The sequence below is a fragment of the Myotis daubentonii genome, chromosome 7 (assembly GCF_963259705.1).
Source record: "Myotis daubentonii chromosome 7, mMyoDau2.1, whole genome shotgun sequence".
Taxonomy (NCBI): domain Eukaryota; kingdom Metazoa; phylum Chordata; class Mammalia; order Chiroptera; family Vespertilionidae; genus Myotis; species Myotis daubentonii.
This window is the reverse complement of record NC_081846.1, coordinates 47,941,243-47,964,485: the sequence shown is the minus strand read 5'-3', so window position 1 is coordinate 47,964,485 and position 23,243 is coordinate 47,941,243. Positions and strand designations below refer to the sequence as shown.

Genomic DNA, 23,243 nt, shown 5'->3' with positions numbered 1-23,243 from the left:
ATTTTTTTGGTTGATTTTTCTTTGTTAAATGGCATTTAAATATATAAAATAAATATCAAAAATATAAGTCTTTGTTTTACTATGGTTGCAAATATCAAAAAATTTCTATATGTGATACGGCACCAGAGTTAAGTTAGGGTTTTTCAAAATGCTGACACGCTGAGCTCAAAAGGTTCGCCATCACTGTTTTAAAACATACTTATGACTCTAGCTTTTGCAACTCTAGATTGCTTTTAATTTGTTGTTAAATCCTGATATTTATAAATTTAAAAAAAATCTTTCTTGGATGATTTTCCTTTTTACCAAGATAAGGGAGGCTAGCAGGAGGCTCAGGCTTAGCAGTAAAATTGATGTGCTCAGGTTTGTCCATTACTGAGTTTAAGAGGGACATCCAAGTGAAGATGTCCAGTCAAATAAATTTGACTTGTAGGGGAGAATTCTGAGTTATAGCTACAGATTTGGGCACATAAATAATAATTAAAGCCTTGTATTTGGAAGAGTGTGTACAGTAAGAGAACACTTAATATAGGACTCAAGGAGAAAACATTAAAGGGAGTGACTGAGGAAGGAGTACCCACAAAAATGACTGAAAAGGGATGGCTAGAGTAGAATAGGTGGAGAACTTCAGAGAGTGGCATTAGAGAAGGCACGAGGAGGTTCAGGAAGGAAGAAACTTCTCAGCATTGTTAAGTGCTGCAAAAATTCCGAGAAGATTGGCTGTTCCGTTTGACCATATAGTTACAATCTCATCTTTGGTAACTGTATAAGGAGCAATTTTAGTCACATATGTAGTTGTACTTCATTGCTGATTTGATTTTGTTACAGATAATTTGTTACAAGTATACATAAAAGGCTTTGGTATATTATGAATTTAGGAAAGTCCAGATTTCTCATAGTACTTTATAATAGGAAATAGAGACCTGATGCACGAAATTTGTGCAAGAGTAGGCCTTCCTTCCCCCTGCTGCCAGCACCAGCTTCCCTCTGACACCTAGGACCCGAGCTTCCCTCTGGCTGCCGACAGGCACACAGGACCCGGGCTTCCCTCGCAGCCCCGGCTTCGTCTGAAAGGTCGTCTGGAAGGACGTCTGGTCTAATTAGCATATTATGCTTTTATTATTATAGATTGTTATAAATAACAATTTAGATGACAGTTCATTAATTTTGAATTTGTAACTTCCTAGAATTTAATGGATCTGATAAAATCATAATGTCAAAATGAGTTAAATTTTTATTTTTGTTAGTCTTTTCTAAATTGGTGATTTTTTTTTTTTTTGGTTATAGCATAATATGTTTTGTTTTTTTTAAGGAAGATGAACATCTGTGAGTCAAAGTTTGTTTTATTTGGTCAAAAACATTTTGTGATTATTACTCAATAGACATGATACTGGAGTACATAGTTCAGATGCTATTTTTACAAAAGCTCTAATGCTATTATAATAAATAATATTCTAAAAACAATTTCAAGACTTTCTTTGTAATGGGCTTTAGTTACTTTGAGCAGTGATGGTATTGACAAAAAGTTGAAACTATTCCTATAGCAGACAGCTAAGAATTAAGATGAATCTATTTGAATCTCACTATGCTTCTCACATTATCTTTTCTCAGTTTATTTTGGCTTTGGGATTAAGTTTTATAATAAGGGCAGAATAGTTCACAAGCGTTTAATGATGAATCATTCCCAAGTACCTGATCTATAGACAAATTTGGCATCACTTTCATAATAGATTAACTCCATAGAAAACAAGATACAAATAGGAAACCTTAGATGGTTGTAACATTATGCAGTCTCAGTGTCTCCACCTCTGGGGTAATAATGGAAAATTCTTGAGTTGTACTGAATCTGCCAGAACTTGTTTATGTTTTTACTCATATCTGTGCCCAATTTTAGAAAAGAATAACCTACATTAAGAAAAATTAACAATGGAAGGAAAATATAACAATGACATATTCCCCCTCCCCCCCGGAAATTATAGAAAGCTAGTATAGATATACATTTTTTTAGCAGCTTAAAGCGATACCCATTTATTTACTCACTGTTTCTGTATGTCCAAGTCCAGACATAGTGTGACTGGGTTCTCAGCTCAGTCTCACAGGCTAAAATCAAGGTGACAGCCATACTGATCTAGAGCTTAGTCTTCCGGGCTCATGTGGTTGTGGCAGAATAGAAATGCATTTTAATTCTAGTGCCAAGCAGTTACATTTGAGGCTTTCTTATGTTTGATATATGGATTTGTTTTTTGAAATATTCTCTTATGGAATATATTCTAAATGTACATGTACATGTTTAAAGGCAAGCTGTAAAGTGCAATAACAGTGTTTTAATTTAAAAAACATACTAAGCCTTATAAATTTACAAAATAGTGCTATATGAGACCAAGCATGTATCCTGTCAAGGCTGTTGTTACTTACAGCACTTTTGGAGGTCTCATAGAATGCTCTGAGCAACTATAGCATATTTTTGTTTGTTTCCACTTTTTCTATGGTGGCAAATTTTTGTCTTTTGAGGATGGATTTAATTTTTCAAACCATTTTATTTTATTTATTTTATTTTTTGTATTGTAAGACAAACTCTAATCTGCCTCAGTTATTCTTTTTTATTCTTTTTTAAAAATAAATCTTTATTGTTCAGATTATTACAGTTGTTCCTCTCCCCCCCCCCCCCATAACTCCCCTCCACCCAGTTCCCACCCCACTCTCTGCCCTTACCCGCCCTCACTGTCCTCATCCATAGGTGTACAATTTTTGTCCAGTCTCTCCCCCCCCACCCCCACACCCCTCCCCCCCCCCAGAATTGCCAGTCCACTCCCTTTCTATGCCCCTGATTCTATTATATTTACCAGTTTACTCTGTTCATCAGATTTTTTATTCACTTGATTTTTAGATTCACTTGTTGATAGATATGTAATTGTTGTTCATAATTTTTATTTTCACCTTTTTTCTTCTTCTTCCTCTTCTTAAAGAATACCTTTCAGCATTTCATATAATACTGGTTTGGTGGTGATGAACTCCTTTAGCTTTTTCTTATCAGTGAAGCTCTTTATCTGACCTTCAATTCTGAATGATAGCTTTGTTGGATAAAGTAATCTTGGTTGTAGGTTCTTGCTATTCATCACTTTGAATATTTCTTGCCACTCCCTTCTGGCCTACAAAGTTTCTGTTGAGAAATCAGCTGACAGTCGTATGGGTATTCCCTTGTAGGTAACTGAGTTTCTTTCTCTTGCTGCTTTTAAGATTCTCTCTTTGTCTTTTGCTCTTGGCATTTTAATTATGCTGTGTCTTGGTGTGGTCCTTTTTGGATTCCTTTTGTTTGGGGTTCTCTGCGCTTCCTGGACTTGTAAGTCTATTTCTTTCACCAGGTAGGGGAAGTTTTCTGTCATTATTTCTTCAAATAGGTTTTCAATATCTTGCTCTCTCTCTTCTTCTGGCACCCCCATAATTCGGATGTTGGTGTGCTTGACGTTGTCCCAGAGGCTCCTTACACTATCTTCATATTTTTGGATTTTTTTTTTCTTTTTTCTTTTCCGGTTGGGTATTTTTTGATTCTTCATATTTGAAATCTTTGACTTGATTCTTGGGATCCTCTTGTCTGCTGTTGGATCTCTGTATATTATTCTTTATTTCAGTCAGTGTATGCTTAATTTCTAGTTGGTCCTTTTTTATATCCTCGAGGGTCTCACTAAATTTATCAGCGGTTTCTAGAAAATTCTTGAAAAACCTTATAACCGTGGTTTTGAACTCTATATCCAGTAGTTTGCTTTCCTCCATTTCTGTCATTTGTGTCCTGTTTCTTTGTCTCTGCATTTTTTTTATGCTTCCCTGTGTTGATAGAGTGGCTTTCTGTCCTCGGTGTCCTATAGGGCCCAGTGGCTCAGCCTCCCCAATTACCTGAGGTAGACACTCTTGGTGCACCCCTTTGTGGGCTGTGTACACAGTCTTGTTGTAGTTAAGCCTTGATTGTTGTTGGTATCACTGGGAGGAATTGACCTCCAGGCCAATTGGCTGTGAGAATCAGCTGTGTCTACAGTGGGAGAACTTCTGTGCTGATGACACCCTTCTGGGGCAAGACTTGCTTCAGTGGGGTTACGGTGCTCACTGAGTCTGTCCCCTTAGTGTGTCCCTTATGGATCTGAGGAGTTGTAATCTGGATGGTCCCACTCTGACCACCAGGTACACGGGCTCTTGTATCTCTAAGGAGATGCTAATTTAGCCTCTGCCTGAGGCTATCCAGCAGGAGCTATGGAGAGATCTGCAGATTCCTCTTCTTTGTTTGGGGTTTGGAGGTGCTCAGATGAAGCCCAGCTGTGAAGCAGTGCAAGCTGCTGTGGGGCCTTGAACCTTCTTTTGGATGTTCTGGTTCTCTCTGACCCAGCTGCAGTTTGTTAGGTAATTTTAGATCTCAAAGGGCCAGCCCATTCATATGCAAAAGCCTCTGCTAGCAGCTTGGGTGGGGTGGGGTCTCAGGGAATCAACAGGGTGGAGCAAGCAGCTATGGCTGATCCTTAGTCCTACCCTAAGAGGCCCCCTTTTCTCAGTGTCCCAGTAATTGCTGCAAGCACCTCTTAGAGAAAGCTGCCCTTGAGTTCTGCCTGCTGCCAGACAGTCCAGTTTCTCCCCATATGAGTCTGGGTCCCCTGAGACTCGCCCGAACTGGAGTAAGGGCCGTCGGGAGCTTGAGACTCCCTCCCGATTGAAAAAGACACTGGCGTCCTCCGTTGCCAGCCCTTTCCACGCACCTCCGTACCTCTGCACTTTACTTCCGCACCTACTGAGTCTCAGTGTGCTTTTCTCTTTCCTTCTAGTTGTAGAATTTCCACTCAGCCGGCCTTCCTGTGGTTCTGGGTGATGTCTGTTTTGTCTTTAGTTGTAGTTTTGAAGTGGTTGTGTGAGGCAGCAATTTCAGGTGTTTACCTATGCCGCCATCTTGGTTTTCCCCAAACCTTTTTATTTTAAAGAAATCTCAAACTTACAGAAATATTTCAAGGATAGTACAAAGAACTTCCTGGATTATTTCAGGGTAAATTGCTTTACCCTGAAATACTTTAGTGTGTATTTTCTAGACATAAGGGCACTTTCTTATATAATCACAGTACAGCTTTTCAAATAAGAAAATTAACATTTTGTTTATGTTAAAAATCAATCATTAGATCCCAAGTTCATGTTGCTGTTAACTGTGTACAAAGGCCTTTTCATACATCATATACTCCTGAAAGATAGCAAATAAGCCTTAGCATGCCTGGTACTTATCACTTTATTTCTGTTTAATCTAGGCGACAAAAGGCTAGAGAGAGGCAGCAAAAATTGCTTGCAGAGTTTGCTTCACGACAAAAAAGCTTTATGGAAACTGCAATGGATGTTGGTAAGTCAAACTTTATTAATTTTGAACTTCCACAATTACAGTTACTATTTTGGGGATTATTTAGTCTAATCTTCCATAAGTTTTAAACATTACAGAGAGATTATTTGTGTTCTTTACTTAACCAATGGATTGATAGAAGATCAGATCTTCATTATAGGAAGTACATTCTGTTGTTGAGTAGCTGCAGTTAGAAAGCTCTTCCTGATGGTATCAATAGTTTCTTCCCACTGTTCTCTAATGTTAAATTTTCTTTTAGATTTGTGAGGTTCACCATAATGCATTTACTTATTCTGATTTTTTTTGTGTAAGTGAAATTATTTCAAGATCCTTAAACAGTTTCAGATACATCTAGTGCTCCCTCCTTCTGCCACCTTTCAGCATTACTTGAAATTAGGTGCACTTCTCACTTCATTTGCATTTGTACAATGAGAGGCAATGCCATTTGATGGTAGGTTGGTTTGAGTAATCTTTTACAAATATTGGAGAAATAGATTAACTCACAATTAATCTTAGTCTTTCATCAACCTGGATATTTCCTTCCCTGACCACTTCTTGCAATCCAGTGATGTTTTTAGATGAAAATGCATATGTATATGCATTTAGTTGAAATGCATATACATATGTGCAGTCACATATGCATATACATTCTCATGCACTTTTGTGCACAAAAGCACACATAGCCAATGAAATGGTGTGGAGTGAGGTCAGTCCGGATGTAGCATAGTGTCTTCTAAACCATCAACAGTGGAGTTTATGTTCAGGATATAACTTCGATGTAAAGAATATTTAAATTCTGTATTTTGGATTAACTTAATATCAGTTGACTTTCTTATATGATAGACTAGGGGCCCGGTGCACGAAATTCGTGCACTGGGTGTGTGTGTGTGTGTGTGTGTGTGGGGGGGGGGGGGGGGGGAGTGTCCCTCAGCCCAGCCTGCCCCCTCTCACATACTGGGAGCCTTCAGGCGTTGACCCCCATCACCCTCCAATCGCAGGATCGGCCCCTTGACCAGGTCTGACGCCTCTGGCCTAGGCGTCCAGCCCAGGCAGCGGGGACCCGCAGCTGCAGCGGCCCCGCGATCGTGGGCTTCGCTTTAGGCCCAGGCAAGGGACCCCTAGCTCCTGGGACTGCCAGCTTCGACCGTGCCCAGCTCCCATCGCTGGCTCCACCCCTACTTCCTGCTATCACTGGCCAGGGCGGAAAAGGCACCTGATTCTCCGATCATGGCTGGGGGGCAGGGCAAAGGCAGCCCCAGGGCTGCCTTTGCCCTGCCCCCCAGCTCTTAGCTCCCCCCTGGGTTTCCAATCACTGTCAGTGGCAGGGGGCTTCTTCCTGCTTTCCCTTTCGCCTCCCTGCATTGTGCCTACATATGCAAATTAGCCGCCATCTTGTTGGCAGTTAATTTGCATATAGCCCTGATTAGCCAATGAAAAGGGTAGCTCGTATGCCAATTACCATTTTTCTCTTTTATTAGTGTTGATAAGAATTTAGTTTATTGACACTACATTCCCTTTCTCCATCTCTTCTTTTACTTCTTTTCAAATATTGATAATTATATTTTTTGTTTTTCACATATTAAATATAATTATAATATCTATTAATTATTGTATCTATAATCAGTTTCTTCATACTCCTTATATAAAATGAACTAATAAGCACCTGTATCTTTCTTATTTTTCTCATCTCTGTCTTCCACCTTTTAACAGTTACTTGTTTACTTTAAAAAAAAATATTTAAAAAAAAAAGGATTATTAGAAAGGAAGGGAGAGGGAGAAAGATAAACATCCATATGAGAGAAACATGGATCGGCTGCCTCCTGCACGCCCCCTACTGGGGATCTAGTCTGCAACCCTGGCATGTGCCCTTACCGGAAATTGAACCTGTGACCTTCTGATGCATGGGATGATGCCCAACCAACTGAACCACACCGGCCAGAGTAGTTACTTTAAAATTGTCAAGTTTGCTAACATTTTGTTTTACATTTGCAATCAAGTCTTTCATCTAAAGCTTGACTCTAAAAGTTAAAAACAATTAATGTGGCCTTTTGAATGTTGTTGAGTACAGGGCTAACTAAGGAGCGTGCTAGGATACATTTACTTTTGTTGAGTTCAGTGGTCTGACACCTGGACCACTTTAAGGAAACTGTGTTTAGTATATAGCCTCTTTTCTTATAGCTCTCTCAACTGCTAAAACCATACCACCTTTTACTCATTTCTATTTGGGCTATTACTTTGTTATATTGTCTTTTGTTTTTCCTGAGGTTTTCAACTACACTTTTTTCTTAACTAATATATCTTTATGGAATTTCTATTATTCTACTCAAAGATATTGTCCTTTTTCTGTTATTCTGTTCCAGTCTGGTCCATTTGCATTGTAGGCATACTGTACAGCCATTGCCTTAGAATTTTTCTCTTGTAGGGTTGATTTAGAGTTTCCTACATCTTATATTATCTCGTTTTTTTGGTCTTGTTTTATTGGAGTGTAGCCTCAAGTATATTCCTAATAATGCTTCTGTGGAGGCTAATCTTTCTAATTCTTTATATTTCTGGATGGGACCTCAATTTGCTCTCATGCTTGATTATTCATTTGGATGAATAGAATTCTAGGTTGATACACATTTTCTGTCACAACTGTTAAGGCAGTACTCCCTTGTCTTTTTATTATTCATTTGATGAGAAGTCTGGTGGTAGTTTTGTTTTTATTTTTTCGTAGCTGAGCATCCCCCCCTGTCCCCCCCCCCCCCCCCGCTTTTCTGTGACACTTTTACAGTTGTCTGATTCTTAGAGATAAGAGATTTTATGATTTATATCTAGGTAGATTTTTTTTCATTCTCTTTAGTACTTAATGGCCTTTTAATCTGAAGATTTATATCTGTGAAGCTCTGAGAAAAATTTTTCCTATGATTTTCTTGATAGTAGTATAACAGTCATCCTCCAAGGTGACCCTCAATGATCATCCATGCCTCCTGATATTTATGCCCTGTGAACTCTTCTCCCAAATTGCACCAGAATTGGTGTACTTAACCATTGGAATATGCTAGAAGTGAGATATGTAATTTCTGAGGTTAGGTTTTAAAAGACACTGTGGCTTCTGTCTTGATTGCTTTCTCTCTTTTGGATTACTCATTCTGGGGAAAGTCAGCTGGCATATTGTGAACAGCTCTATGGAGAGGACTGTGTGGTGAGTGACTCAGGCCTCTGGCCAATAGTCATGTGAGTGAGCTTAGATGTGGAACTTCCAGAAATGGGCACAGCCTAGCTGTTTTTTTGTTAACATTCTTATGACAGAACCCAAGGCAGAACCATCTAGCTAAGCTGCTCCTAGATTCCTGATCCTCAGAAACTGTGTGAGATAGTAAATGTTGGTTTAAGCCACTGAATATTGGGGTAATTTGTTAAACAGCAATAGAGAACTATTACAGTATATTTTTTAATTTTTCTTTCTTCTCTTTTTGTGGGAGTCCTACTAGTTGGATATTGGATCTTTTAATATTTTATCTTTTATCTCATGTGTTCTTTTGCTTTACATGCTTACAGATTTCTTCTTTCCAGCATCTTGTTCTTATTTTGTCTATAGATTGTTTTTCTCATATTTTTCTGAATGTGTTAGATGTCTCTCTTCTCTCTGAATTATCCTTCTGAATTACTTAAAAAATTTTTAATCTTTCATGTTGCTAGTTTTCCTCACTTGCCTGATAATACTTGGTTGTCCTGGAAAGATGGTCTAGGTCAGTGATGGCGAACCTTTTGAACTCTGCGTGTCAGCATTTTGAAAAACCCTAACTTAACTCTGGTGCTGTGTCACATATAGAATTTTTTTGATATTTGCAACCATAGTAAAACAAAGACTTATATTTTTTGATATTTATTTTATATATTTAAATTCCATTTAACCAAGAAAAATCAACCAAAAAAATGAGTTTGCGTGTCACCTCTGACACGCGTGTCATAGGTTCGCCTTCACTCTAGGTAGCTAATTTAGGTTTATTCTACTGATGTGTAAATAGGTTTGATCCTTGTTCTTTGTTTTCTGTTTGTTTTGTTTTTCTTTTTTGTTAATCCTCACCCGAGGATATTTCTCCATTGATTTTTAGAGAGTGGAAAGGAAAGGGAGAGACACACAGAGAGAAACATCAATGTGAGAAAGACACATTGATTGGTTGCCCCAGCATGCGCTCCCTGACCAGGGCCAGGGATTGAGCCTGCAACCAAGGTACGTGCTCTTGATCAGAATTGAACCTAGGACGCTTCAGTCCGCAGGCTGATGCTCTATCCACTGAGCCAAATTGGCTGGGGCTGATCCTTATTATTCTGTCTAGCCTGTGTATGTGGGTGAGACGTGTTGACTGTCAGACTTAGATTTGAGTGGGAGGATGGCACACTGATTGGTTTGAGCCCGCATATGTTAATAATTACCTAGAAACTCCACTGCTCTCCAGGCAACTTGTTCAGTTTCTTTGGAGAAGGATAGTCTCTCCCTCCCTGCCTCCTTCCCTTTTTTTTTCTTCTGAGATAAATGCCAAGACACCTGAATGCTCTGTTTAGCCAATGTTGAGGAAGGACTTGAGTGCTGAATAGTGAGTTCTGTATATAGTCTTTCAATTAATTATAATATTTTCACAATCACTTCATACTTACGATCCCTATTGTTGGATCACTGGCTGATTCTAAGCCTAGATGGACTTTTAAAGGGATAGATCATTTCTGTAACTTTCTCATAATGCACAAGTAGTTGCAGCTTTTATAGCTTTCTTTCACCTTTCGGCATGTCTCCAATCTCTTCCGATTGTTCAGAAATTTTATTGACATCTCTTATTTGTTGGTTGGTTCAATTCTCTTTCACAACTCTATCCTTTTTCTATATTCTTTTAGGAATATTTCTTCTTTACTTTTATTTCAGTGTTCTTTTAGAAGGAGTGAACAACAAAAGCCTGTGTTTAGTTTGCAATCTTGAATTAGATACTTACTAATTATTGTAGTTAGTGTGAAGTTAAAATTTCTGATATAAAAGCATTAAATTGTTATTATAGAATCTTAGAAAACACATATAATTAAAAATAAGAAAATAATACATTTTTTTTGCTACCAGATTTCCTAACTTAGCTTGTGTCCTTACAGGGTTTTTCTTTTTAACCAAAATGAGATAATTTGCATATGCAATTTTTTCCTAAGATAAATTTCAAACATACAGAAAATAGTATTATAAATTCCAATGTAACCTTCATTTAGTTAACATTTTTTTTCTTCTTGCACCTCCTTGTTTTCTGTCTCTCTATTAATGAAGTGAATTCTAGACATCATATCACTTTATTCCTAAACTAGAGGCCTGTTGCACGAAGAGATTCGTGCAATAGGCCTTCCTTTCCCCTGGCTGCTGGCACCGGTTTGCCTCTGGCACCCTGGGGCCCAGGCCTTTGCTCTGGCCGGAGCCGGCCCCGGAAAGGTCAGGCTTCGCTGCTCCGCCGGCCCCGGAAACGTCAGGTCTCGCTGCTCCACCGGCCCGGAGCCGTGAGGCCTCGCTGCTCTGCTGGCTCCCAGTCGTCAGGCTTCGCTCCACCGCTTGGAGCCTATGTATGCAAATTAACCACCATCTTTGTTGGTGGTTAATTTGCATATCATGCTGATTAGCCAATGGGAGGCGTAGCAAAGGTATGGTCAATTACCCTGTTTGTCTATTATTAGATTGGATATTACAGTGTGCATGCCCTAGGACAGGGGTGGGCAACCCCTGGCACGCGTGCCATACACAGCATGCCAGTAACTTTTGCTGGCATGCAAAACCCTCTCTTATAATCTTCCATTTACAATTTTTTTCTTAATATCGACTTTTTACTTTTCAGATAAATTCAGTGTAGGTGCATCTTAGATAAATAATTTTACATAACATGTATATATTAAAAAATAAATGTATTTTTTATCATCATATACTGTGTTTTTTGTCACTCGAATGAATTTTATTATTTCTTCAAGGTTCTTCACATACGTACATCTTAAGAGATATCAAGTAGGCGTAACATGTTCTCAAAAAATTAGGGTTGGCACGCAGAAGAATTTTGAGTCAGAGATTTTGCTGGTTTTGGCACACACTCACAAAAAGGTTGCCCACCCCTGCCCTAGGATTAAGCATATTCTCCTACTCAACCACAACATACTATATGTAAGAAAATTACTTTTTCGTACAAAGACAATGATTTCAAAATACAAGCCTCGATATTAGGTTAAATAATGAAATTATTTGAATTAACCTTAAAAATTTATTTACATATCATTTTTTAAAACATATTTTTATTGATTTCAGAGAGGAAGGGAGAGGGAAAGAGAGAGAGAAACATCAATGATGAGAGAGAATCATTGACCGGCTGCCTCCTGCATGCCCCACACTGGAAATTGAGCCCGCAACCCGGGCATGTGCACTGACCAGGAATCGAACTGTGACCTTTTGGTTCATAGGTCGATGCTCAACCACTGAGCCACACTGGCCAGGCTCATTTTGTCTTTCAATATATTCCTCTAAGATTGTAGAGACAAAGTTCTCTGTTCTGAAGTCACTTGAGAGCAGTTCTATAACCAGTTTGATGTGCAGTTTGGTTTATTTGTCTGCAAGTTTAGGAACTAAGGAATGTTAATACTTTTAGAAATTATTTTTATCTATTGCTTCCCAGTCTCAAGTGAGATAAAGCAAAAACAGTTTTCTGAGGAATTGATTAAGCAAAGCACCCAGAGGCAGTTAGGTAGTGTTGAATAGGAGAATGGCCACCTCATTTCCTGAGGAGACTGGAGGGAAGGAGGAAAGATTGGATGGAGATAAAGGTAAGTTTCATTGGGGTAAGGGAAATGGGAAGTTTAGGTAATCACTTGGTTGCTTTAGTTTTCAGGGTTAAATAAAATGTGAGATCTGCTGAGTAGAAAGAATGCCAGCAGAGGTTTGGAATAGTTGCTGAGGAGAGTGGAAGATGTTGCTCACCAAGGCTAAGTATGAAGATTGATAAACAATGCTTAGGGACCAGTTATAATCAAGATCATAACTTTGACTTGTTATTAGTCTGCAAGTTATTGACTCCCTCTCCTAAATCTTACTACTTTTTGGAAGGTATGACCCTTTTTGGCAGTAGCCAGGGCACAGGAAGAACAATTGAGGGATCAGGCAGAAGTGATTGCTAGCAAACAAAGGCAATTCACAGAAGCCATCAGGATAATGATCTCAGTCCGGGTTCTTGCATGCTGCAGTGGCGACAGGTGAGGTAATAAAGATTCGTGAGCACTTGGTTTATTTATGTTGTTCATGGCCATGCCAGTGGGATCCTGGAACATTCAGATTTGTATATTCCTTTGATTTAGAACTCAGTTCTTTCCCATAGAGATCTGTTTGACCCCAAAAACCCATTTGAGACTGTTTTCATCCATTGCCCAAGATAAAAATTGCCAAGTTGCATTTCTCCCCCTGAAGTACTATCTGGCAGTAGTACAGATACAGTTTAATCTTAGTCCAGTCCTCTGCTTCATTTGTCAGAATTCCTTTTGTCTTCTTGCCTTATTTCCTATCTGTGTTACAGGAATGTAAACATTCTGTGGTTGCTTCTTATTTTGCCTTTATCTTTGTGTATGAGGAATGTTTTCCTAAGATATTTAGTCTAGTAAGACAGCATACAGAATATTTCAAATTTATAAGACATAGTACTTTTCAAATCTTCTAATCAAGTAATTTCATTTGATAAGAAGTTAAGGACAAAAGCTTTTCTCTCTGAATGCAACAGATTTCTGCGTTGTGAATACTACTCTTAATTAGTTTAATGCCTTTGATGTTTAATGCCTTTCTGTAGTTATCAAGTTTCCTGTATGAAGAAACTCACTTTTGCATTTTCTTCCATTTTTTTCTCCTGCTCACTAACCCCCTTTATTTGTTTGTTTGTTTTTTGTTAATCCTCACCCCAGGATATTTTTTTCCATTGATTTTTAGAGAGAGTGGAAGGGAGGAGGGGAGACCCAGACACACACAGAGAGAAACATAGATAAGAGAGAGACACATTGATTGGTTGCCTCCCACATGTGCTCTGACTGAGTCAGGGATGAAGCTTGTAACCAAGGAACGTGCCCTTTACCAAAATCGAACCTGAGAGCCTTCAGTATGTGGGCTGATGCTCTAACCATTGAGAAAAACTGGCTAGGGCCCCCTTATTTATTTTGACTAGCTATAAAGGTGTAAGTCAAGATATTAAATTATAACCTTGATCCATTAAAGTTTTATCAGATAGAGATGATTGAAATGCAACCAAATTGAGTTCCAAATATAAAGAATTTAGTTTGGAAATTATTTTCTGACCCTAGACATAATTCATTTTAAGCATAAAGAAGGAACAAACTTTATCCTTAATCCTACCATCCAAATACATGTATATTACTAGTGATACTGTATAGTAACAATTTTGTATCATGCCTTTTTACTCAACATTTTAGTGGAGAAGTATCTCTATATTATTTTTAAAACTCTTAGTAACTATAATTTTTAAAGGCTGTACTTCATTGGAGAGGTAGCATAGTGCAGTGGTTATGAGTATGGATTCTGGAGCTTGTTGCCTAGGTTCATATTTCAGCTCCTCAATTGCCTGGAGTAATTTACTTAATCTCCTTTTACTTTGATTTTCACACAGTTAAAAGGGATTATTATACAGCAGGTCCTCAAATAATTCATTTTGTTCAGTGTCATTTCATTATAACATTGATGAGATTCTATAGGACCTTAACACTTGTTTATATTGATTGGCCTATGGTAAAAATTGGTTTTCTTATATGTCATTTCTCAGTTTATTCTTGTATTATTTATTAATTATTGTATTATTTTTCATATGAACAACTGTAAACCTACTTTTGCCCCACCCTGTATATCTACTCTTTCATAGCCACTCTGTGAAGATAAGTGTTTATATGCTTTTAATACCTATTAACTGTTAATTTAAAAAGATCCAGTGGAAGGGATGTAAATCTAACATTAACTCAGGTTTTCCCCCCATGTGTTGCCAGTTAAAAGTACAAAAAGTTCTTTCTCTTGAAATTTTTTGGTTTAGGAATTTGACATTTTCCTAAAAGGCTAAACTTAGTCTTATGATATGATTCAGCCATTATGCTCCTAGGTATTTACCCAACTAATGTAAAAATTTATGTCTGTAAAAAAAATCTACACATGAATGATTTTAGAAGTTTTACTCATAATTGCTGAAAACTGGAAGTAGCCAAGATATTCTTTAGTAGATGAATAAACAAACTGTGGTACATTCATGCAATGGAATACTATTCAGCAATAAAAGGGAATTAACTACCAAACCATGCAAGACATGGATGAATCTTAAATGCATATTGCTTAGTGAAACTAACCAGTCTGAAAAGGCTACCTACTGTATGTTTCCAATTACGTAACATTTTGGAAAAGGCAAAACCATAGAGACAATAAACAAATCAATGGTTGCCAGGGTTGGGTGTGGTGGTGGACTAAATAGGTGAAACACAGGATTTTTTTAGAGCAGTGAAATTATTTTGAATGATGTTATAAAGTTGGATACATAACACTATGCATTTTTCAAAACCCATAGAACTTTACAACAGAGTGAATCTAAATGTATGCAAATTTAAAGTCATTGTTCCAGGATGGAGTTCAGAATGTAGAAGAGAATCTGTGTTACAAATGTATCAGAATGAGAGAATCAATAATAAATTACCAATAATACATAGAAGTAGTGGTTTTCCTCTTTTTTTAAGAAACAAACCATGATCTTTTTATTTTCTTGAAGAAAAAGGGACATTAGTATCTGTAATTATTAAAGTCGGAATAAAAATAAAAATTACTACGCATGAAAGAGATGGCCATCTGTTTTATTTTCATTCCTTTAGCACAGTGAAGCCCTACTTTTTAAAAGTTTAGGAAATGAAACGTAGCAGCTTCTTTGATATAGCATTTTGGTATTAGGATTTCTTTGAAGTTTCAACTGGATTGTACCACAATATAAAAAAAAGAAAGAAAAAAAAAGAAAAAAAAAAGGAAAGCTATCTTTGTGTGTGAGGTAGAGTTCAAGAAATTCTATTTCTTTGGCACTTAATGTGAGACTGAATTATTTCATGTCACTTTAAGTCAGGTATTTCTCTATTCTCCTTTGAACTTGAGAACAGTCAGACACATCCCCTTTTCTGTGCTAAAAAGTTCTTCCTAAGAAATAGTAATCACATGTCAAAGTTTAATGGCCTTTGGTACTTTCTTTTGAAATCTATTTATTGTGATTCATTAATCTTATTTTCATAGACATTGAGCTCTCTGGTTCTATTTATATATATATATTTTTTTTTTTTTTAAAAATATATTTTATTGATTTTTTACAGAGAGGAAGGGAGAGAGATAGAGAGCCAGAAACATCGATGAGAGAGAAACATCGATCAGCTGCCTCCTGCACATCTCCTACTGGGGATATGCCCGCAACCCAGGTACATGCCCTTGACCGGAATCGAACTTGGGACCTTTCAGTCCGTAGGCCGACGCTCTATCCACTGAGCCAAACCGGTTTTGGCCTATTTATATATTTTTTAAAATCTTTATTGTTGAGAGTATTACAGATGTTGCCCCTTTTTCTTTTATTGCCCCCCTCCACCCGGTTCCTGCCTCATCCCAACCCTTCACCAGCCTATTGTCTGTGTCCATAGGTAATGCATATCTATAATAATAAAAGCATAATATGGTAATTAGGCCAGATGTCCTTACAGACATCCTTCTGGATGAAGTCGGGGATGCGAGGGAAGCCTGGGTCCCAGGTGCCAGAAGGAAGCCAGTGCCAGCAGTCAGGGGATGGAAGGCCTACTCTTGCACAAATTTTATGCATCGGACCTCTAGTATGCATATAAGATCTTTGGTTAATTTCTTCCCACACCCACTCACCCCTTTCCTCTGAGATTTGTCAGTCTGTAACATGTTGCTGCCTCTGATTCTATTTTATTCATCACTTTATCTTGTTCATTAGGTATCTTGTTCGTTTATTTTGATTTTTAGAACCAATTGTTGATAGATATGCATTTATTGCCATTTTATTGTTCATATTTTTCTTCTTTTTTTCAGTTTTTTTATTTCAAGAAAAATGATTTTAAATATTACAGTGTTACATACAATAAACATTAGTATCTCAAGAAAAATGATTTTAAATATGTTACATGCAATAAATACCAATTATTCAAGAACAATTATCTTCCATATACTAGTAACAATATTACATGCAATAAACATTAATATTTCAAGAATAAAAGGATTTTTAAATATAAATATATTACCAAAACTGTACTAACATCATATGATATCACAAAAGTTGTAGGAAATATTAAAAATCTGCAAATAACAGGATTATTCCTACTATATTCTAGAATATTTTTTTCCCCTCTGGCTCTATTTTTGTTCATCAGTTTATGTTGTTCATTATATTCCACAAATGAGTGAGATCATATGATATTTATCTTTCTCGGACTGGCTTATTTTGTTTAGCATGATGCCTTTAAAGTCTGTTTTGTCGTATATGAGTATTGCTACTCCAGCTTTTTTTTCTTTTCCATTTGCATAGAAATTTTTTTTCCATCCCTTCACTTTCATCCTGTGTGTGTCTTTTGTTTTGAGGTGGGTTTCTTGTAGACAGCGTATAGTTGGGTCATGTTTTTTAATCCATCCAGCTACCATACACCTTTTGATTGTAGCATTTAATCCATTTACATTTAGTGTTATTATTGAGAGGTACTTATTTATAGCCATTTTAATTCCATATGGCGAGGTTTCTCTCTGTTTCTTCTTTTCAGCAGTGCCTTACAGAACCCTCTTTAGCATTTCTTGTAATTCTGGCTTGTTGGTAATGAACTCCTTTGGCCTTTTTTTGTCTGGGAAGCTCTTTATTTGACCATCTATTTTGAATGATAGCCTTGCTGGATATAGTAATCTTTGTCTCAGATCCTTGCTTTACATTACCTTGAGTACTTCATGCCATTCTCTTCTGGCCTGTAGAGTTTCTGATGAGAAATCAGGTGTTAGCCTTATGAGAACTACTTTGTTGTTAACAGTCTTCTTTTCTCTTGCTGCCTTTAAGATTCTCTCTTTGTCTTTAATTTTTGGCATTTTAATTATGATGTGTCTGGGCATGGGTCTATTTGGGTTCTTCTTGTTTGGGGTTCTCTGTGCCTCTTGAACTTGTGTGACTTTTACCGTTACCAGGTTAGGGAAGGTTTCTGACATTATTTCTTCATACACCTTCTCTATTCCTTTCTCCCTTCCTGCCACTTTTGGCACACATACTATTCTAATATTGTTATGTTTCACATTGTCCCACAGCTCCTTTAAGCTGTCCTTCTGTTTTTTAATTGTTTTTTCTTTTTGCTTCTCTAATTGAGTGATATTTTCAACTCGATCTTCATATTCACTGATTCGATCCTTAGCTTCCCCTAATCTGCTGTGTATTCCTTCCAATGTGTTCTTTATTTGTGTTGTGTCATTCTTTCTCTCAGACTGTTCTTTTTTCATAGTTACTATATCTTTTTTCATGTTGTTGAGCATTTTTAACATCATTACTCTGAACTCTGTTTCAGATAAATTTCTTATCTTTGCTCATTTATCTCTTTTTCTGGAGAATTCGCTAGTTCTTTCATTTGGAGGTTGTTTCTTTGTTTCCTCATTTTGGTTGTCTATTTGGGTTTGTGACTATGATTTAGGTAGATCCTCTATACTTCTCAATCTCTAGTGCAGGACAGTTTTAAAGGCTATTTCTGACAAATTGGATCAGGCAAAGACTCAAAACCTCCAGAAACAGCCTCTGTCTACAGACTAATAGGATTCTGAATTGAATTGCCCCCAGGCAATCGTCTTCTGGTGTGGTGAGAGTTTTTTCAACTGGGTAGGGTGGTTGCTTCTGCCTGGAGGCTATTGTTACTTTTAATCTCTTAAGTGGCCTCAGGGCAAGGTGTTTTCCAATAGGGTGTGTGGACTGCCTTCCCCCCAGGCAAGGCAGATGTCTGTGTTAATCCCTGTAAATTATTCATTATTTCAGCTAGCGTAGTATGCTTAATTTCTGACTGGTTCTTTTTAATGTCTTTGACATTCTCACTAAGATCCTTAAAAGTCTCACTAAGTCCCTTGAAGTTCTCATTAAGTCTCTTGATGCTCTCTTTAAGATCCTTGAATGACCTTATAACCATTGTTTTGAAGTCTGTATCCAGTAGTTTTGCTTGCTTCCATTTCTTTCATTTGTAACATATTTCTTTGTTTCCACATTTTACCAGCTCCCTGTGTTTGTTTCTGTGTATTAGGTAGAGTTGTTATGTCTCCTGGAATTGGTAAAGTGGCGTTGTGTAATAGGTGTCCTGTAGGGCCCAGTGGCTCAGCCTCCCTCATTACCTGAGCTGGGTACTCTAGGTGCACTCCTGTGTGGATTGTGTGCACAGTCTTTTTTTGTTTTTTGTCTGATTTTTTTTTATTGCTTAAAATATTACAACAATTAGTCTCTTCCCTCCGCCCCCCCGACCTCCCCCCAGCTTCCCCTACCCCCCAGTGTCTTGTGTCCATTGGTTATGCTTATATGCATGCATACAAGTCCTTTGGTTGATCTTTTACCCCCCCAACCCTCCCCAGCCTTCCTACTGTAGTTTGACTGTCTGTTTAATGCTGCTCTGCCTCTGTATCTATTTTTGTTCATCAGTTTATAATGGTCTTTATTATCCATAAATGAGTGAGATCATGTGGTATTTTTCTTTCACTGACTGGCTTATTTCGCTTAGCATAATGCTCTCCAGTTCCATCCATGCTGTTGCAAATGGTAAGAATTCCTTCTTTTTTACAGCAGCATAGTATTCCACTGTGTATATGTACCACAGTTTTCTAATCCATTCATCCGTTGATGGGCACTTAGGTTGTTTCCAAATCTTAGCTATGGTAAATTGTGCTGCTATGAACATAGGGATGCATATATCCTTTCTGATTGGTTTTCTGGTTTCTTGGGATATAGTTCTAGAAGTGGGATCACTGGGTCAAATGGGAGTTCCATTTTTACTTTTTGAGGAAACTCCATACTGTCTTCCATAGTGGCTGCACCAGTCTGCATTCCCACCAGCAATGCACGAGGGTTCCTTTTTCTCCGTATCCTCTCCAGCACTTGTCATTTGTTGATTTGTTGATGATAGCCATTCTGGCAGGTGTGAGATGGTACCTCGTTGTTTTGATTTGCATCTCTCGGATGATTAGTGACTTGGAGCATGATTTCATATGTCTCTTGGCTTTCTGAATGTCCTCTTTTGAAAAGTGTCTATTTAGGTCCTTTGCCCATTTTTTGATTGGATTGTTTATCTTCCTTTTGTTAAGTTGTATGAGTTCCCTATAAATGTTGGAGATTAAACCCTTATCGGTGATAACATTGGCAAATATGTTTTCCCATGCAGTGGGCTTTCTTGTTGTTTTGTTGATGGTTTCTTTTGCTGTGCAGAAGCCTTTTATTTTGATGTAGTCCCATTTGTTTATTTTCTCTTTAGTTTCAAGTGCCCTAGGAGCTGTATCGGTGAATAAATTGCTTCGGCATATGTCTGAGATTTTGTTGCCTTTGGACTCCTCTAGTATTTTTATGGTTTTCTGTCTTACATTTAAGTCCTTCATCCAGTTTGAGTTTATTTTTGTGTATGGTGTAAGTTGGTGGTCTAGTTTCTTTTTTTTGCATGTATCTGTCCAATTTTCCCAGCACCATTTATTGAAGAGACTGTCTTGACTCCATTGTATGTTTTTGCCTCCTTTGTCAAATATTAATTGAGCATATTGGTTCGGGCCGATTTCTGGGCTCTCTATTCTGTTCCATTGATCTATATGTCTGATCTTGTGCCAGTACCAGGCAGTTGAGAACAGTGGCTTTGTAATACAGCTTGATATCTGGCATTGAGGTCCCACCTACTCTGTTCTTTCTTAGGATCGCTGCAGCTGTTCGGGGTCTTTTTTTATTCCAGATGAGTGTTTGGAGAGTTTGTTCTAGGTCTGTGAAATATGCCGTTGGTATTTTAATGGGAAGTGCGTTGAATTTATAGATTGCTTTGGGTAGTTTGGACATTTTAATGATGTTGATGTTGTAGTTGTGCCTTGATTGCTTTTGGCATCACTGGAAGGGATGACCTCCAGGTCAGTTGGCTGTGAAGACCAACTGTGTCTACAGTGGGAGAGCTGCTGTGCAGGAGACACCCCTATGGAGCAGTACTTGCTTCAGTGGGGCTTTGGGTCTCACTGAGTCTGCCTTTTGAGTGTGTCGCTTGTGGATGTGTAGAGTTGTAATCTGGTATGTTCTGAAGCTGTCTACCGGGTACACTGACTCTGGGGCCACCCAACAGGAGCTACAAAGATCTCTGCAGATGGGTGCTACTTGTATTGGGCTAAAAAGTGCCCAGGCAAAGCCCAGCTGTGAAGCAACGCAGACTGGTACTAGAGCCCGGTATTGATTAGGTTTGGGGCACACTGAGTCCAGTTACTGCTTGTTTAAGGAAAGTCTGAAGCCTGAGCCAGGACAGGCCATTCATATGGAAAAGTAGCTGCAAACAGCTTGAGTGGGGCTGCAATTGGATGGGACAAGGTCTCAGGGAATCACCAGGGTGGAGGGAACAGTGTGGACCATGCTGATGAAAACTCAGATATGGTTGCTAGTTAGCTCTGTGACTGTGGAGATCTAAGCACAGGAACATTGACCCCTGTGAGCACCCCTGTCTGGGAGAAAACCATCCCTGGGTTCCTGCCCTGATGACAAACAGTCCAGTTATTCCCTATTTATTCCTGGATTCCCCCAACACTGCTGCCCAGTGCTGGAGCTCAGAGGAACTGGGACCATGAAGTTGGTGCACTGGCCTTTCAAGAGGAACACCTGGGACTCCAACAGCCTCCATGTCACTTAGCCACAATCATTGCTGGCTTTTACAATCCGAAGTTATGGGGACTTTTCTTCCCAGCTCTGGAACCTGCGCTGGGGGTCTGGTGTGGGGTCAGGACCCCTGCTTCTCACAGGGGTCAATGTTCCTTAAAATGATGTGGTGTATTATAGGAAGCCTTGGAGATATCCCTCCCGAGTAAAGAAACACCATGGGTGGTTGTCGGACTAACTAGCCCATTCTGTGCCTCTGCCCCTCCCACTAGTCTCAGTGTGCTTTCTTCTTTACTTCTCCAGTTGTAGGACTTCCATTCAGCCAGATTTCAGGAGGTTCTGAATGATAGTTGTTCTATATTTTAGTTGTAATTTTGATGTGGTTGTGGGAGGCGGTGAGTATCAGTGTTTAACTGTGCTGCCATTTTTGTTCTATTTATGTAATATTGTTTTTTTCTCTGATTTCTTTATTGGCTTCTTTTTTATTTTTCATTAATACTGGGCATTATTCAAAGCTTTATTTTGGCCCTTCTCAGTTACTTTCAATAACTATTAGATACATGTTTATCTGCATGAATTCTTATTAAACCTATCTGAACTTGATATTTTTCTTTTTCTATTCTGTCATGCATTTTTACATCTTTATTTAAATATGCCTTCATCTTTTAAAGAAGTTATAAATCACTTCTGCTTTCCTGGTCTTCCCAATTCCCTCTACTCGCTTTTTGCCAATATCACTGATCTTTGTGAATTTAAGAGTCTTTATTGGAAAATTATAATCAGTATTTTATTTCTTGCTGTTAACATCTTATCACCAAAGGATTACTGTTATTTTTTTATAGTAGTTTTGCTTTATTAATATGTATGGTCATATATAAATGATTTCTGTACATAAATAAACATATCGATAATTATTAATGCCAAGATATAATCACTAGAATTTAAAATAAAGGAGGAATAGTTTGTTTCTCTCTCTCTTTTTTTTTATTGCTTAAAGTATTACAAAGGGTATTACATATGTGTCCTTTTTTTCCCCCCTCCCTTGACAGTCCCCTAGCCTCCCTGTTTCTCTTTTATCTCCTAGTGAATATTGCCATTTTTTTCCCAAGAGCTGAGATGTCATAAATTTTCCTTCTGAGGTGCCTCAAAGAAAATTAAAACAATTTTCTTAAATTATAATATCTTAAAGGTGTTTTTAATACAAATGTCTTTGCCTCTGTGTTTTTCCTTTCAATTTTGTTTGTGAATGATACACTATCAGAAGTATTTAACCACATATTATTTAAAGTCTTTCATTATACCAACTCTTTGAATATTTTGTCTTTCTTAGTAAACATTTTATTTTAGCAAGGTATTTTTCCATAATTTTATTACAATATATCTTTATTGGTATTGAAGCTCAAAATTATTTCAACTAAGTTTTTCCCCACATTTTCACTGAAGAGAGATTTTTCTTCTCAGATTCTCCTGAGAATGATATTCCTATGGAGATCACCACAGCAGAACCACAAGTTTCTGAGGCAGTATATGATTGTGTTATTTGTGGGCAGAGTGGCCCCTCCTCTGAAGACCGACCTACAGGATTGGTTGTTCTGTTACAAGCATCCTCAGGTAAAATTAAAGTACTTTTTCAGTGGGAACATTGTAAAGATAAAGTGTATACAACAGATTAATAAATATCTGTATTGAATGGAAGTTATATATTTCTCTAGATCAGCCGTGGGCAAACTATGGCCCGCGGGCCGGATCCGGCCCGTTTGAAATGAATAAAACTAAAAAAAAAAAAAAAAGACCGTACCCTTTTATGTAATGATGTTTACGTTGAATTTATATTAGTTCACACAAACACTCCATCCATGCTTTTGTTCCGGCCCTCCGGTCCAGTTTAAGAACCCATTGTGGCCCTCGAGTCAAAAAGTTAGCCCATCCCTGGTCTAGATATAACTATAGGTCTACATAGCAACGGTTGATTTAGAATTGTATAGCAAAGATTCTTAATC

The 23,243-nt window shown here is 37.9% G+C and overlaps 1 protein-coding gene across 13 annotated transcripts in view; it reads left to right on the top strand.

Moving 5' to 3' along the window:
* UBR3 (ubiquitin protein ligase E3 component n-recognin 3) overlaps positions 1 to 23,243 on the top strand; it is a 179,641-nt gene that overhangs the window by 102,559 nt on the left and 53,839 nt on the right. For 8 of the 13 annotated variants that reach the window (XM_059704151.1, XM_059704152.1, XM_059704159.1 and 5 more), the window contains 2 exons: positions 5,271 to 5,359; positions 22,687 to 22,854. In XM_059704151.1, coding sequence (XP_059560134.1) covers positions 5,271 to 5,359; positions 22,687 to 22,854 — 257 coding nt within the window. The remainder of the gene's footprint in view (positions 1 to 5,270; positions 5,360 to 22,686; positions 22,855 to 23,243) is intronic. The other 5 variants (XM_059704163.1, XM_059704156.1, XM_059704154.1 and 2 more) reach the window with 2 other exon arrangements.